Genomic DNA, 18,238 nt, shown 5'->3' with positions numbered 1-18,238 from the left:
ACAGGCAAAGTCCCATTTCTGTGAACTCAGCAGTAACATAATGCAAGAAACCATTTTCAGCTACTCTTCACAACACCAACAAGCACTATCAACGTCTCTTAGCAATCACCTTCTGCTCTTTCAGCCATCTCTGGGGTGCTTCCCTGGTGCAAGACCACTGTCAGCACTTGGGGTCTGCTCAGATTTGTTACAAGCTGGGCCTGTAAGAGGGGCTCTTCTTTACACTCTGCATTGACACAAAACCACTGATTTTAACAAGGCAAAAAGATACCAAGAAATGCTGGAAGACCTGGAGGAGGTGTGCCATGGGAGGGAAAGCAGCACAGAGGCAGGTAAGGGAAAAGCAAATGACATTTCTACATTGTAAAATTTCTGTGGCATCTCTTTCTATATGGAAGCATTCAGCCTTTGGTCAGCCTAAAGAATAATCTGCAGCCAATTAAAACAGAGCTGCCAGGAGTCATGTATATACTGAGTCATGCACTATGTATCTTTTAAACCAAAAAAAGGAGATATCGTGCACTCTAATTTCTGAAGTCAGTGTTAAAAATTCCTCTAAAAACTCCTCTGATCACTGGTCTCTTCATTGAAGTATGCGTAAATCATATCTTTGCTTTCTTGAAAACACCTCTTTCTAATAATACAATAGAAATATCTGGATATCCAGATAGCAAATAAATACAACTATGCAATGGAGGAAGAAATGTTTCTGGAAAAAAACATGTGAAAAAGCCATGTGAGTTGAGCGGCATATTATGCCATCTAATCCCAACAATCTGAATCATGAATCAAACCACTTCCTGCTTAGCAAGAGGTTTCATGAATCTTTCACCTTACCTCCATCTCCTACCTAAGTACACGTGAGGAAAAAGCAAATACATAAATGGGATGCTGTTTCTAGAAATAGCATTCTTGATAACTGCCTTGTTCTGCTTTTGTAGTCATAAAGCACATCTGCTTCACCATTCTTAGCACCTGAAGATTCCAACCAAGGCATTAAATGCAGATTAAAATGTTGGTAGGCTTTCCAAGTTGTAAACAGCCTGAAAGCGTATATCAACCAGACAGCGCTTGTAGAAACCCAGTATCTTCTCATTCAATCCTCAATTGAGCAATTAAGCATGCATAATGGGAGCCATAACATTATTAAGCCATTTTGAAGGCCAGACTTGGATCTCCAAATGCACATTTTAGTCCACACTGGATGTCTATTTTTTTTCATTAATCTCAAAGTGGATTTCCTGTCTTCCTAAGAGCAAGTTTTAAAACGTCAGTTTTCCAAAACACAACTCTACCAGTACTTTGCCATCTTAGCTGGGCAGTGAGAATTTTAATTTAAGAAAAAATAAAATCCAACACTATGCACAAATGCACCATAGGTCAATAAAAGCTCATACACACCACCATATACCATCTCTACTTCCCCATCAAACACACTGAAGAAGCACTGAGTACTCAGTTCTCAGTTTAAGCTCCAAGCACACTAGGACGGTGAGCTTGGTCTTGGGGCTCCCTCTGACTCTGTTGTAGGACTTCCAAGGAGAGGTTTCCCCAGGTGCCTGGCCCTGCCCCACTGGCATGCAATAAATCCCAAACAATATGGAAACTCTATTTGCCAGAGGCAAATTTTTATTCTCCAATAGTCTGCAGTCAGGATAGAAGGATGGATTACCTCAACCCTCGCTTTTTTCTCCAATATTTTTCCTTTCAAAATATTACTTAATCATCTGCAGTGTTGCCCAACTCCACAGCAAGAATGGGTTTTTACCGCAGCTGCTGTTTAAACACCAAAGGATTTTACTCTACTGTAGCATATTCATCTCTTTCATGGATACTCCCCGAATCCCAAAAGGATAGCTGTTCTCCGCCACTTTTAGAGGAAGATGTATATCATATCTTCTCACGATTGTCCATGGGGAGTCTGCATTATCTGATGCCTGCCACAAAAAGCACATTTTTTAGGCTCTCTAAAAGCACTTACTTCAAAAGCACTCAACAAGCTTTTAGGCATTAATTTTGCTATCATGAGCTTACCAGGAAGTACTTCAATTTTCCAACTTTTAAAATATATTCCTTGAGGATGACCATTTCATCTTCACAAATTACATCTACACATCATGTCAAATGCAAGCTGTGTAGATGTTAAAAGAAGAAGGAAAAGAAAAAAAGCTCAAGTGTATATTTTTCCAACTTTGCCCAAACCTAAGGACAAGTGGAGAAAGTCCCATTTCCTCCCACAGCCACACCGCACGGAACATTTCATTCCCCAAAAAAACAATCTGCTGAAGAGGTATGTTAGTGTGAAAAGGGGTGCTATAGCTGAAATTCACTCACAGCTGTAATTACAGCAGTTTCTATGAAGCTAAGGCTGTAATTTTTGCAAGCCAAATTAAAGCAAAAGGAACAAAAGTACTGCAATTGTTTTGGAAAGCTATGAGGGAGGCTCTTTCCTCCCCTGCTGGTTCAATCAAAGTAGCAAAGGGTGGGGCTGTGAAGACACATGAAAGTTGTATTAATATTCTCTGCTGAGATCCAAGCTCCTTAGTACTTTTGCAACATAATCCAACCAGAGCATACGAGGATATTCAAAAATGATCTGGAACATTACCCAAATTGAATCCTCCTTCTTTCTATTTAAGTAATTAATGAGTTTTGTTGTTGTTGTTATTTTGTTAGTTTTTTGCTTCTTGTTTTTTTAAAGACCTAAATCCCATTATAGGCCCCATAATGGCTTATACTCTTATCACTCCAGAGAAGCTATTAATTTGCATAAAGTATATCAAGGCAGTCTAGCAAGCTAATCAAAAAGATAAGAGGCAGATGCATGAATTCCATCCAAGACAATCAGGCTCACCACAGTTGCAAGGGAACATCCTCTCTGAAAAATGATGCCTGAATGAAGCAACCACCCACCCTCATTTCCCAGACTTCCACCACAGCCTAGAAACCCAATTACCCATCTAAAAAACAGATCTTTGGAAACAGAAAATAGCATTTGCTTTATTTTATTTGTTAGTTTAAACTGACCTGCTCTCTTTCCCCTCAGACTTTGTTGCTTTTCAGCACAACAGAGACTAAAGAAAATTCCTGAGAATAACCTGATATCGTTCTAGTCTTCTTTAGGGTGAGGGCCCACTAGCAATCTCAGAATTTTTGGACTGAATATTTTATTCAGATCTTCTCAGTTCTCTAAAGAATATATTTAAGCCCTTGTACTACTTGTTGAAACACATCAAAGAGAATGTCCAATACAAGCAGCAGCAGAACATTCAGGGGCTGACTTGGTCCCATGTTCCTGTTTGCAGTGAGATTAGGATCAACTGTTTCAACAGGATTCAGCACTGCTGCAAGATAAGGCTGCTTTTTTTTTTCCTAATCTACAAAAGCTTTCCAAAGAAAAGAGAATGCATTTTATTTTTCCTGTATTTGAGATGAATTGCTTTTTTAGCCAAGGAAAAACACTCATCCATCTCTTCGCAGCATGGCTAAGCATCCATTTCGAAAAAGCAGAGAAGTACAAATTAGCATTTTGACCATGTTTAGAAAAGAATACACTGTACTATTTCTAGTCACTTGAGCTTTAAAATATTACTGCAGAGAACTAGTTGATCTCTTCCAAGCCATTTCATTATCAGTCAGCTACTTTAATACAAAACATATATTCCTTGCATCTACACGGCTTCTCATTTTCCTTCTTAAACCAATTTTTCTTTGAGATAAAAGCTTACTGCATACTACAGCTGTAATTAAAGATAAGGAAGACTCCAGAGCCTGCTATTCCTTCTCTTCTGATAGAAGGATTAAAGTAATTATATTCAAGGTTCAGAAAGCCTTCTAAGATAAAAATTGTGAGTTGTTCTGGTGACAAATATATATGTATATATATCCTAAAACTATGTGTATATATATATATTCTAAAAATTTTAACTCTATAAGGAGAAATTTGAAAGAACTTGAACATTTTAAAACTAACTCTATTCAGGAATAATTGATTTTGAATTTGGGGGGGGAGTGGAAATAAAAACAAGAGGAAAATTTAAATCCAATTATCAAGAAAATTACTGTCCCAAATCACAAAAGCTTTGAGTATAAAGCTGATGAAGAAAACCAAACCAACCACAAATGGAGGAGAAGGCCACATTAATCCATTAATCAAACTCTCCTAACCAGTACAGTATTAACTCGGGCTCCTTATCACTCCTGTAACATCCAATGCAGCAACATACCTTGACAACATAAAAGTGTAAGTTCAGGCATCAATGAACTACACATAAAGGAGAAATGCACACATGAGAACATACACAGTTGTGTATATTAGGTGTTATACTTTCTCTAGGTACCTATATTTTGCTTTGAAAGCTATATTTAGACAATGCTTGTGTTGGTTTATAGAGATGATGATGATTTTCATTGCCGTTAACTAAGGAGATATGAGCCAGAAAAATACCACAAAATCAAAAAAGGTGACTCTTTTGCTCCAGACTGTCCCTCCCACATAGATGTCTGGAGCAAAATAATGATTTTTAATATGATATATAATATCTATATGATTTCTAATACTGTACCAAGAAATATCCAAATATCATCTTTTCCAAACTTCAAGAAAAAATTTGAGTATTTATGTAAATTTCTAGAAGTCTTTTTCCATTTCTACATAGTTTCTTTTCTCAAGGCAGACTAAAAACCTACATATAATTTGTTCTTTCCTGGAAACCCCTTGCACTCCACGTGACCTCTATTTTTTAGGCATTATATCTTTTAATTTTCCTGCATTACAACTTTTCTTTCACTTTAAACCATCGTTCATCACAGAGACTACCATTTGACTCAGCTTCCACTTCTGAAAAACACAGAAAAAGATTCAAATCCAAAAATAAAAGTCACAATTGATAAATATTTTTGGGGTACATTTCAGAAATTGTTGAAATTCAAAGCATAATTTAATATGGAAAAGCAGTACTGCTTACTAACACACCAACTGACTGCTTATGAGCAGTTGGTTAAAGCTTATGTAATTTTACTAGGCTGTGAAATTCTGCCTTCCAAGGGTTTGAAAGATGGAAAAAAAACCATATATTTTAATTGCAGTGACTTATTCTCATATCAAGTGAAGCTCATTTTTACCCAAACAAAATCTCAGTAGAAAACGTTCTCTTTAGAAAATCAGATTAGCTTCTTTACATCTCTTTCTTATGAACATCCATTTACACAAGATCATTCTAGTCTGACAAGAAACTGTTTATTTTGTGCCATATGAATGTCTGCCCCACACATTTGACCGTTCTCACCCCAAAAAGAGAGAGTTGCCACACAATGCATCTTGCACAATGAGAAAAAAAAAGGTATTTTTCCCTTTGTTTGTGCCAAGCTGACCATGATGAGACACCAGTGTAATATTCTGAAAGCCTGTACATTTGCCAACAATGTTTTTGTGTTTGAAACACAGTGTTGTCCCAACAAATGCAATTTGAATATCCAGCGTAGATTGATTCAGCCGACAAACACCGCTCCCAAAGTCAGACAGATGCACAAGAAAATTTAGCATTGATCTTCGATTTCCCTAGGGTATGCACAGAAAGACTGTTTCAGATTTAGGTATGGAGTCAGGCAGTCTTTTCTTGCGCTTATATCTTACTGTTTGTGCTTCGGAAAATACCCTGTGACCAGGTACAAACTGCAAGCTGTGTCACGGGTTACAACCATGGTTTGACAACCATGACAAGCTGTCAAGTTCTCATCAACTTGATAGTACAAAACCCTTGAGAACAATATAGTAACATTTGAAACGTTTCCCTCCTTGGCATGATTTTAACAAATGGAAGCTTCATCAGAGTATAAAGACAACATAGGCTTTCAAACTATTCCAAGTAACAGACTTCAGACTCATTGCATTTCATATCAATACACACAGGAAAGAGAAATAATATAAAAGATGTAAATAAACTGCCTCAATAAAGGTAGTTTATTTGGCAATCCATGGTAAAGACAACTTAAAAAAAAAAAAAAGAAAGAAAAGAAAAGAAAAGAAAAAGAAAAAAAAAGTGCTTATTCATGTTTAATTTATTCTTAAACTTCTTTTATTATTATTTTGGAAAGTGGACTTCCTTAAATGGGCCAATAAAGCAAATAACATTCAGAACAAAAAAGACAAGGGAATAGTCGGTAGGAGTTGGAAGAGACAATCTAACTATCTGTGTCATATCTGAGATTGTAACTGCATAGTGATATCCAAACTACCCTTCAAGTGAATTACTGAGAACTACGTAACTGCAGTTTTGTTTTTCAGGGACTCCTGGACATTTGGGAATAGAAAAGAACAGTCAGTGAAGTTTGTTGTGGTATTGATACTTCTTTATCTGCTCTATTTTTGCTTCTAATTCTCTGAAAACATTCCTAGAAATTAGCAGTAGTCAAGACTGATTCCAGACGGGATGAAGAAACCTTGATGAATAATGAGAAGAATCATATATGCTCCCCCTAAGCAATGTACTATGCTGCACAGACATGCTTGTATCACTATACTCTCTGCTACTCCCATTCTTATCTAGAAACATTGTACTCTCCCACCACGAAAGCCTCACAAAAACATGAACATTTAGAAATGTACAGACCCAGAGCTTCCCAAGGACTCACTTCCTACCCAAGTATGAATGATGGTATCTGTCCTTCAGTCCCAAACCTTCAAGTCTCTATGGCCTGGCCATCACTATCTGTTCCCTAAGGACTACTGCTGTAGCTGAAGGTTTAATGATCCCAGATGCATCTCCATTGATGGCGTAAGTTGCTGAAGGCCTTGCAGCAGAGGGAAGTAAGGCCTGGAGTGCTGTCCCAACCCTCAGAGAGGTCCTTGCTCCTTACCCCTCACTGTGATGGCTAATGTAGGCTGGACACAGGCTGGGTGGAACTGCCTGTGGAGAAAGGAGGGGAGCAAAAATGGAAAAAATGCTTTCATTCGTGAACTGGAGTTGCTCCAGAGAGCCTTCCCCCGCATGGAAACACAGCACCTTGGTAAACTGGTGCTGCTTTAATGATGGGCCTCACCTACTGTGTTATAAATAAACCAACCCAAACACCGCTGGAGGTGGAAATTCAGCTTCCCCAGAAGGAGCAGAGGTTTTCCCGTGCTGGAAACAGAAGAAGGGATGTAGGGAAAGTCAGAACACCCCTGCTTCCCGCGTACAACCTTCACAAACCATTCCAAATGCAGCACCCGCCGCAGCATGCATGCCAAACCTGTGTGGCAAACAACTCAATTCACCCAACATGATGGCAAGTCCTCCACAAGCTGCAACATTAGCACATGGACATGCTTTGGCTGCAGAAAGTATCGGCCGTTCCTGCGTTTACCCTCTTTTTTAACTGCAAATGCATGTGAATGAAGGGAACTTTCAAAGCCTCCTGAGTAACTGTCAGGGCCATGTAGGGTCTAGGGGGAGTTTCGCAATGAAAAGCAGATGACAACATGCCTGCTTATGCTGCTCTATGTGTGAAATGTCTCACAGGGAGACACAGCTGCTCTACCAGGGCTGTCACCACCAGAGATATTACAATGACATGGTTTTAACTTGATGTGCAATAAGAAGGTTTCAAAATGAGCCTTAATCTCTTAAAGAGATATTTTTAAGAAAAATCAGTAACAGAAGAAGAGCTTTTAGTCCCTTTAAAAATCCTTAATAAGCTGAGAATCCCCAGTAGCAATCAGATAAGATCACAAGCAGAGACACTTCTCAACTCTTCCCCATGCAGAGCCATGCATGGCCCACAGCAGCTCCCAACGCCTGCCCAGGAATCATTCAAGATAGCTGTTTTGGACCAAACCCACCCAAGGCATGATGCACAACACAGTGCCACAGGTGATTAAATCACACACAAAACACCGAAGTTTTTAAACACCAAAGCTATTGTATGTGACATAGAGTTACATTTATCTACCAAAACCCACTAATATCTATAGGCTGGAGACAACCTACACGAAGGAGAAGTGCAGTCACAGGAAGCTCTCAAGTCAGTGTGAGGTGTTTCATTGCATTCTCTGCCGGTCTGGTTTTGCTTTCAAACCTAGACTGGGATTTCTTCAGCATACTATAAAAGAAGACAACTAAGGAGAAAGGTCATTTCCCACTGCAGTTTGTTATAAAAAATGACTTCCCTAAAGAGATCTGCACAATATTGGAGGTTACGCAGCCTCTTAGCCACATCTGAACAACTAAGATGGATGCTAAACAGAAGACTACAACAAAGAAGTTCCACTACACTCAACCAACAAACATTTTAAGCAAATAAATGAAAATTACTTCCATACAAATTACCCTCAATGACCCCACTGCAGTGGGTGGGGGATGGAGTGGGGGTAGAAGGACCTCTGAGGCTGGATACAGCTTGCATAAGGCACAACACGGCCAACCTCTGTTGGCCCTTACCTGAAACAGAGCCAAAGCCAGAGAGTTTTAATCCTCACATTTTGTCAGTTACTTCCTATGTGGTTTTGAGTGCACTTTATCTTACTTTCCCATTTGTGAAATAAAAATAATACTGTTCATTTATATTGAAGGAACTTTGTTGGGATTTATTACTTAATTTCTGCAAAACACTCAGTGCACTGTAGAAGTTCTAAGTAAAATATCTGTCAACCTAAATTCCTATTGTCATCCTGTTTATCAACAAAGGGAGCGCATTTGAGATAAAACAAGGCATCGGACTATAGTTTCCCCATGAGGCTCACAGAAGTAAATTACCTGCAGGGTAATTGCACACCATTTAACTTATATCACAAAAGAAAACCAGGTTCAGATTAAACCATCCAAATACAAACAAAGCAATCAGACAAACAACTCAACCTACTGTGTATTCAGTGCCACATGGTTCAGGGGCAACATCTGACCAGAAGAAAAATGTTCTGCACTTGAGCTAAAGCCAAGCGCCTGCACACTAATGGCATGACAACTAGCACAGTTGAAGCACTAAAACCCAGCTGCAGGCTTTTTCAGGAGGAAGAGAACAGGATATGGGGCATCGGGTTTGTTGTTTGGCTTTTTTTCCACTGTGAAAAGTGCTGTCATTTCACAGCAAACCTGAGGAAGTGGGGAGAACGTTAATTAGGGCTTACTGCTAATTTACAGCCACTTCCAGTTCATAGTACAAATTTGAAATCCATCTATGCCAGTCACTGCCAACAGGGTGGTCAATGATGAGACAGTAACTAGGCACAGGAGTAGATATTGTGCTTCCAGAGCTTGTGCTGTACTGAAAGATTCACCTTGAAGGATTTCTCAGATCAAGAAATTTCAGAACCATTGTAGTTACTATTGAAAAGAAACAAGAAAGAGGAAAAGTCTAATTCTGCTTTCAGATTCAGCTGCATAATAGATGATGCAATGCTGGCATGAGTTTTGAGTGCTGCTATGGAATGCAGAATAATCAATGAGATAAAAAAAAGCAAGAAAACTGGAGTGGTTACTAAATAAGGCAAACCAATTCAGAATTAGAACTGCAAAGGGACATTAGATCAGAAATAAATGAAGGGCTTTTTACCAGATGCTGAACACTGTTATATGAGTCATGAGTGGAAACAGTGTATCTGCATTCCTTTTAAAATTACATACACATCTATATATGTATGCATGTATATATACACATATATACATAATTATGTAAATATGTACATACACATGAGGGCTACCCTGAAAGTAATGCCTCCTATTTTATTATGGTGGCCCACAACTTCGGAGGCGGATGTTGGTGGTACAGCAGTAGAGGCTGAACCTTCCCACCAATATTCCATTCCATTTTGTTGCTATGACAGATAGCAGCAGAGGGTCAGTCTGAGAGAAGGGTATCTGACATGTGCACATGAAGCAAATGTGTGTCACTGAACTACAACATGAGGTGGGTGGTGTATTTCAGCAGTGATGACAGCAGCATGAAAGACAAGCCACATTCTGGAAGGCCATGTAGATTTTTATGACTATGTCATGCAGGCTCTTTTTCATTGCTGATGAAAATGCATAGCTAATGTTGAAAAAGAGTGCTTTGTAGCTGAGAATTTGCTTTATCAAATAGCATTATTGTGTATTTGTAACAGTTGTCGTTTCCGTGAAAATAAAAAGGAGGCATTACTTTCAGAGCAACTTATATATAAATGTATATAAATATATGCACACACATATATGAAACATCAACAGTGAGACTTAAGAAATATGATTTGACTAGCTACCAAAATAGCACCTTTATAAAACAACAACAACAAAATGTTTAAAGTATGTTCCATTTTAGAAGCCAGTTTTCATTGGCTTTTCTTTATTTCATCTAAACAAGAAGCAATTTCAACAATTAAGAGTAGTTAGGCTTGTCCCAGTGCACCCAGAAGGAACATGAAAATCATCTCTAACATCCTCCATGAACTTACACATTTAAACACAGATTCGACTGTGTATAGTGAACTTGGGTTGACATAACTATGGAGTGCTGTGGACTACTGAGTTTTGCAACACTTGAATCTTGCTACGTTGCTTTGATTGACTTATTTACAGCATTTTGTGGACTATAAAACTTGTGCTTGAAGTGAACCTCAGGTGAGAAAGGGACTACATGTTGCATCCACATCCTACAGAGCTGGCACCTGCTCTTAGTCTCAAGAAGGGTAGAAGCATGTAAGCTCAGTGACTAAATGGTGTAATAGGACTGAATATTCTCTGCAGTACTGTTTAGAATAAAAATAAAAGGAAGGAGAGGAAAGAATAGAAAGTAGAATGGAAAATAGAAAGGACTCCGTTTGTGAATCAAGATATACACAGCACTGAAACCCATAGGGCACAATCCATTTCAGTTATGAAGTTTCCCCACTTGACAATTTTTGGAACACTTTAACCAGTCGTGTTCTTTCACGTAAAAGAGAGGCTGAGTCATTCTGTGTAGGAGTAACTATAAATATCTAATGCCAAGACTTCTGCACAAAAGCTGCAGCCCTTGATATACAGAATTTTGGAGACTCCAGAACACCGGGGAAAGAGTACAACATGTCCTTTTTAGGAAGGAACATCTGGTGCACTCTGAAGAGAAACTGGTGTGACCTCCTGTCCTACAAATAATGTCAACCCACCAGCGTTACTTTTTACAAGCAGCATCACAAGGTTTCCTCACAGTCTGAGTGGGAAAAGTGTTCGGAATGGAAAAACTCACTGCTGCCAGAGGATTTGTTCAGCCACTAAAACTTCGTTCCTTTCAGTAAAACTTAGTCATTACGTTATCTCATAATGATGCAAATAGCTAGTAAGCTAGCTTTAACCCAACACTACATTCTGCAGATCATCCTGGTCTAGAAACAAAAAGCACAAAGTACCTGCAAGCAGCTGGGTGCATTCCCTCTCTCTCCTAGTATTTTCTGGAATTTAATACCTCTAGAAGTTAGCAAATATGAAAGCACCTATTTTGATATCCACATCTGTATGTATGAGAGTTTAATTCAGTGCCATGATCAGATATGAGTGCAACCTAGAAGACAAGCTGGAGTCAAAGAATGAGGCCACTACAGTGCCCACCCCAGGAAGGCTGATTTGCTTCACCACAGACAAGCAATGAATGAAGCCCTCAGGCTCCTTCTTTTTCCTTTCATCTCTAGACAGCTCCGCTAGTTCCCAATATGTCTGTATGAATGAGTATTCCTGTGTGGCTCTAAATGTTTCCACAGAGTTTCAACACTGGTTTTATAAAGTTAATATTTATAACGGCGTCAAATGATGACCTGAGCACTTCCTACCCTGGTATATAAGAGCAAAGAATCTACTCTGAAATCCCCTGTCAAATACTATAAACAACTGTAGTTCATTCCCACAGTGTTAACAGAAAGCTGAAATAAGGCATGAGTCTTCACTCACACATTCACTATTCCATTGGACATGCACATTCTGTTTGTTTTAGTAAACAAAATGTGGCTTTCTGCTACTTTGCTAGCTAGTTTCATTTTGGAACTATAAGAACTTTAAGGACACATTACCAGTTTGGCTTTCCTGCCACCTCCTTTTCTTTTTAAGATCAGAAATGAATCAATGTTGCTCAGCACATTCAGCCAGGACCAGGGCAGGCAACACAGGAGATGACACTGAGTTGAGTGGGAGCACTGATCTGCTTGAGAACAGGAAATAGGAATTATTCATTCCACCAATTTGCCATATAGCCTCTTCCACTGCTACTCAGCTGGACACAATTTGTTTTCAACAGAAGGAAATATTTAATTTGAAAACATTCAAGGTTTTGGGTTTTTTTCCTCCCCCTATAGATAGTTTTGTTTAGAAATATGAAAAAAACACTTTTGTTCAATCCAACTTTTGTCCTCCCTTTCAGCTGTCTTTCTCCTTTTCCTCACACTTTTCCACTTCAGGGTTATGACAAAACTTCATGTAGTCTCCAAATAACTGATACTTAAAAGATAAGAAAATCAAATACATAATCTTTTGTAAGCAAATCAGAAAACCCAAGTCTTAATTAAAACCATAGAGTGTTTCCTCTGCTCCTCAATCCGTCCTAATGGGCTCTCCAAATTCCAACCAGGCTCCATCTCCACCTTTTTGCATTGATCTGGCATCCTTTCTGTTCCCAGTCACAGATCTTCGAGCCTACTAAGTGTTAGCTGGCTCTTTTCAGAGCAGAAATATTCCTCTTTCAGCTTCTACACTTCATATATGGCTGCAAACATAAGTCTGCAGTCCTTTGGACTCAAATCAAAGGGTAGATCTATCATATGGTGGATACCATCATTCCATAGGACACCATTTTATTGTGGAAAGCACAATTTCTGAAACACAAATGAATGTAACACAGATTACTCCAGTGTATAAAACGACTTATCTTTCTCTCCTACATTTTCCAAAACAATCTCTAGAAGATTAACCACACCTCTTTGTTCATTCATGGCTCTCCTCTTCAAAGTAACCATGCAGAATCAAGATAGTGCTCATCTGCTGTAAGGAGCATTTGTCCCTGAGTTATAGGGAAAAATGTGTTCCTTGAATTAGATTGAGTTAGCTCTACAAAATGGTAAGTGAATGGCTTGCATGTTATATGTACAAAAAATCCTGCACAGAACCTCTAGGGCTCCACAGATAAAAACAATCAAAACAGCCCAAATCCCTGAGACACTGTCGTCACTGTATCTGTGTACATGAGGAAAAAGGTACATTAATAATTTTGGCATACTTGAAAAGGGGGCCAAACACTCCAAGACATCTGAGCACTGCCAACTGTCACTGTTTCCTCCCTTTCAAGAATTAGATGAACAGAGCCATTAGCTGTAGCTGCTCTATGCTATCTTGTGTAAAAAATTGCATTTTCTGGAGCACTTCTCAGCTGCCTGTCCCAACATACAACATATCTGCCAAGGCTTAACAATATTGTCTGAAATCATGCTATCTTTCTCCAGTCCAGTAATCACCCCAGAGTTCAGGTTTTTCCCTCCTTTTTAGAACGTTAAAACACACAAGGTTTCCAAAGCTGGTTCAACTTCTCTTTGAAAGTTGTTTTTCCCTTTTATTAAACCCAAGGATTGCTTTTAGAACTAGCAAAAGAACCTGTTTGGGTTGTCATGCAGCCTGCTGACCAGATCCAAATACAGCCTCTATTTTTACAACTAAGAATAAAATCAGAGACTTGCTTAGGTATTTTTGCATTCTTGCACCAATTGCCAAGATATTCATCCTGGGTCTCTGCAGCAGTAACTAGAAGAAGAAAGTAGATGTTAAACAAGAGGTGGCAGAAAGAGGTTTTCATACTGGGTTCACTTCCATGTCACTCACAATCTAACACAATACTTGCTTCCTATTCAGGTAATGGGAGCATTGACAGCTGTTTGTAGAAACAGGAACCAGTGCAAAAAGTTGATTTCTTAAAAGCAAATATCGATAAAAATATCAATGGAATTGTTTAATAACAATATGGTCACTCCAGAACCCTTCCTTCCTCCCTTTTATTATCTGGAAACAAATACACACCTGCTAAAAGAACAGTGAAGAAGGAATTTTGCTGCAATCCTCTTTCCATTAACTGAAACATTCATAGAAAACTGGGAGGAACAACTGCTGTAAGAGGAAATACTATTTTTAATTCACTCGTGTTCCTTTCAGTATAGTCTCAGTCTCCATCCCTCCTCCCAGCCCACACTTTCACCCCTTGTGATGTCACATCCCATCTTGTGAGGGTCTATTCTATCAGTAACATGCCTGCAGGTGTCTGTAAAATGCTATGGGTGCAGCTGTGGGTGAAAGGCACTGTTTGTACATCCAGTCACTGAAGGATGGCTGCTCAGCCAGCTTGATTCCAACCACAGCACAAGCAGGCTTTCATTAAATCCTGTTTGATTATTTCCAATAAGCTTGGTGTTTCAACTATAAATAACTTATCATTCATTCCTCAATATTCAAGAGGGAGTGAGAGCGCTAGATAAAACCATGGCATGAACTCAATCTGTGCCCATTCTCAACCACAACAAATAGTAAATCCCTTCAGAGCACAAGCAAAGATCAAACACAGTGATACTTATTTATCCCTGATGTGCTGTCCCAGCATCCATTAAACTGTAAAGGCACCCAGAGCTGTATCTTTGTGTATCTTTTGAGTCTCATGACATGCAGCCTCTTTTTCAATCAAAGTAAATTTTTAGCATCCATAATGAATTCAATTCCAGCCAGTTGACTTCTATCACAAAGTACTAGGAGTGCTGATCTTCCACAAGCACATATCTCAGGTTCCTGATAGTTATTCAGACAAAGATCTGTGCAATACACAGCCTCCTAGGTTTCTCTTTTAACCAAATCCTCATCTCTGCCTCACTTGGTTGTTCTCTGGAGATAAGCTGAAGGTCCTGGAGGTAAGGAAGGGTGAAATTTTGGCTTCAACTCACCTTTATCATCTGTAATACTGATAATTCCTGAAAACTAAGCTCGAGGTATCTTGTAACCAGCATTTAAACTGAAACTCATGAGCAGATGCTTATGTGTTTTCTCTTTCTTTCACTCACTCTCTAGTCCCAAAGTCAGCTTTCTTCCCTGGAGATACCTGCCTCCTTCATTCAGCAGCCCAGATAGACCGTGGCAGCAAAGCTCTCACTTAGCCACAGTGAAGAGCCTGAAGTCAGAAGACATAATCTAAGCCTTAAGTCTTTTGGTCCACTTGAAATAGAAGCATTTACCACAGCAAAGTGCTATCATGCTGGGAAACTTGCTTATCACTAAATCAGAGGAAGGAATGCCAAAACAGAAAGCCCCACATCAGCTTTGCTACAGCTTTTTGGTCTTCATTTCAAGTATTCCCACAAAGTTTCCCAGCTAGCTAGGCCTTATTTTTATTAAGAAACATAGCAAGGTCACAACTCGAGGTGTTAAAGCTTGAGGCATTCAGTTTACTTCTCTGCTTTGCTATCAACTAGCCATAGAAAAGCTTGCTCTGCTTTTGTTGAAAAATATCAACAGATATTTGTAACAGAGCATACATAGTTTAAGCCATTGGCTGGACAATGTACTAAAATAGACTTGGGTGGAACAATTCAACAGAAGGTCTCAAAAAGAGAACATGATTGAAAGCACAGTTAAAAATATATTTACAGAATGAGGCTGATGTAGCCCAGCTGGCAGATCTGTGTGCACACAAAGCGTGTGGAAGATGAGAAGAATTTTAAAGCAAACAATCAATGCCTCCAACATAAAAGCATCTCTGTGATCTATCACCTTGGCCCTTGACCCTGGAGTGCTCAGTCTCTTACAACACCATTGGCAGTAGCGTGTAAACAATCTGCACAGTTTCACCCAAGATATGGCACTGAGATTTGGTAATGTCTGTATTTGCCAAAACATCTAAAGCCAGGGGAAAAAATGGAGTGTAAGGAAGAAAAAAAAAAAAAAAAAAAAGACGCAAATTAATTTGTTTGGCAGAACTACACTGAATTCCAAGCTGGATTCAGAGAAACAGCATTCCTCTAATATTCAAGTACATAAAGCAAGTGATCACCATAGGAACTGCAAGCAAGTTAGAGACTACACTCAAAGTGCAAAAAGCCTGGGAGGAAAACAGGCATGACAACACAGGGAAAGGCAGAGGGCAGAAACCAAAAGAAAAATCATAAATACTTCCCCAGTTTCACACCAGATTCCTGCTTTACAGCTGAGAATTGAACTCAGACTTCTGAACTCCCAGCTCTGGACTTCAAATATACAAGATCTCCTCTTAGAGAAATGACAGCTCCAAACAAAGCTCTCCGGGAAATGCCAAGTTTGGTGATGGTGGTGGAAGGGTTTGTGTGTTTTCTGCTATTTCTTTTTTTTTTTTTTTTTTTAAACTCTGGATGATTTAAACAGAAGACTGGGTGGTCAGGAGTGCTTGTTAAATACTGGCTGGTTCACAAAGTAGATGGTGACAGCTCGTGGTAGCAGCTAATAAAGTGATTCCTTCATTCCTTCAAGTTCAAACAGTAGGGATTTGTGCCTTGAAGATGAAATGTTGGGATTTCTTCTTTGCTGGAGGTGGTAACTCCAAGTACGTTTTGTATCACATTTGTCAAACTACAGACACTTGGAAAGTTACTGGATGTCTCACAGTGAACCAAAGAGGGACCAGTAACACTCTGGAGTCTATTTGTATTTTGAGAAAGACCGAACACAGAAACAGAAGAGAAGAGACCAGACCAGTCCAGACCTGAAATCACCCAAAGCATGTAAATGAGCAACACTTCCTATCTTTAGATGTTCAGTGATGATACTTCACTGCTTCCACAGTTATTTACAAAATACAGAGTACGTTTGAGAGGAGAAAAGCAATTATTTCATCTTTTCCTTTGTGTGTTCATTTGATTTTTGTAACAAGTAATACTAGTAATGTGGTATTGTTTCTAAAAGCTTTTATTTCTAAGATCCCCAAATCCAGGCATTCTTTTTCACACAAACATTCTTCCTTCTCTGGGTGATTCATGCCAGAATTTTTATTGCGTTAAACTGTTAATAATGTATGTGTGCATGCATGAGGCATGTGTGAGGCTGTTTTTCTACTGATGTGGTGTTGTCTCTAAAAGCTTTTATTTCTAAGATGCTCAGGTCCAAGCTACAGGCTTTCTTTTTCACATGAACGTTTTTCCTTATCTGAGTGATTCATGTCAGAATTTTCAGCACGTTAAACCATTAATAGAAGAGACATGGCTAGAGGTTAAGAGGGCAATCTGACATTTAAAAAGCAAGGACCACTGTCTAATGTAATTTTAAGTGACTGGAAAAAATAGACAAGCACTGAAGCGGCAAGTGATACCAAATTAAGTTTAACCAAAACTAGAAAGGACTTTGATGAAATTCAGAAACAGAGAGAAAATTGAAAAGATAGGCCATGACAAACAAAATCTAATTTTGATAAAGCTAATGTAATAGGCACTTTAGAGAAATAATTTAGTTAATGCTATTGGGTACCACTCACAAGAAAAAAGTGAGTAGTGATACGAACAGATCAGGAAGAACCACCTCCTGCTTCCTGTATGACAGTAGCCTGAAAAAAGTACATTTGAAAAGCATGTGGAGCTTCTGCTAGAAATGAAGAGCACAGATGCTTTTAGCTAACATAAACCAGTTTGCTCTGCTAACTGTAACGATTCTCTCACTGAGTCCAAAAAACTGAATAAAATATGGCCTTCCAGCTGAAGAGCTGGCCAAGGCTTCATCAGTGAATAGTGCATTACAAATCTGCCTCTGAAACAGAGCAGGAGTAGTCTTGTCTCAGATGTTCATGCTAGGAGAAGTTCCACACGCTTTCAGACATAATCTCAGAATTCTTTCAAGGTTTCCTGCACCATTTGGTAAAGTCTTCCTGTATGAGAGTGTTCATGACCTTCCATATAACCCTTAGCTTCAAAATTTCAGCCACAGGAAGATTCATTTCTTTTGGGACTGTGGATCACCCTGGTAAAAAAAAAAAATACCACACAACAATGTGCCTACGGACTATGACTATACTGACTTGGGATTCTCAAAATCACAGTAACATCCACCCTAGCCCAAGGTAGTGAAAGATTTATTACAAGGAATTAGAGCTGCTTCTTTGGGTTAGATGAAGCAATGAAATCAAATTTGGGTATGTCTTTTTTTTTTTACCCACCATGCACTGAGATACAAATAAAGGTGCATTTCTGATTTGGTGGAAGGGAGGGAGGGAGGGAGGGAGGGAGGGGGAGGAAGGGGAAGGGGAAGAGGAAGGGGAAGGAAAGGAAATGGACAAA

The 18,238-nt window shown here is 39.0% G+C and overlaps 1 protein-coding gene across 5 annotated transcripts in view; it reads right to left on the bottom strand.

Annotated features, from left to right (window-relative positions):
* The window catches only part of ITGA9 (integrin subunit alpha 9), a 205,811-nt gene that overhangs the window by 120,820 nt on the left and 66,753 nt on the right, over positions 1-18,238 (bottom strand). Inside the window, exon 16 of one of the 5 annotated variants that reach the window (XM_085537657.1) lies at positions 6,051-6,908. The exons of 3 other annotated variants lie outside the window; for them this stretch is intronic. In XM_085537657.1, the coding sequence (XP_085393783.1) occupies positions 6,855-6,908 (54 nt within the window). In that variant the 3' untranslated portion in view covers positions 6,051-6,854. Of the gene's footprint in view, positions 1-6,050; positions 6,909-12,206; positions 12,791-18,238 lie in introns of those variants that run through there. One more of the 5 variants, XM_085537658.1, reaches the window with a different exon arrangement.

Source organism: Coturnix japonica, chromosome 2, assembly GCF_054131305.1.
Source record: "Coturnix japonica strain WE chromosome 2, WE-NBRP24, whole genome shotgun sequence".
Taxonomy (NCBI): Eukaryota; Metazoa; Chordata; class Aves; order Galliformes; family Phasianidae; genus Coturnix; species Coturnix japonica.
Note: the sequence above shows the minus strand (reverse complement) of the source record. Positions and strands in the feature narration are given on the sequence as shown.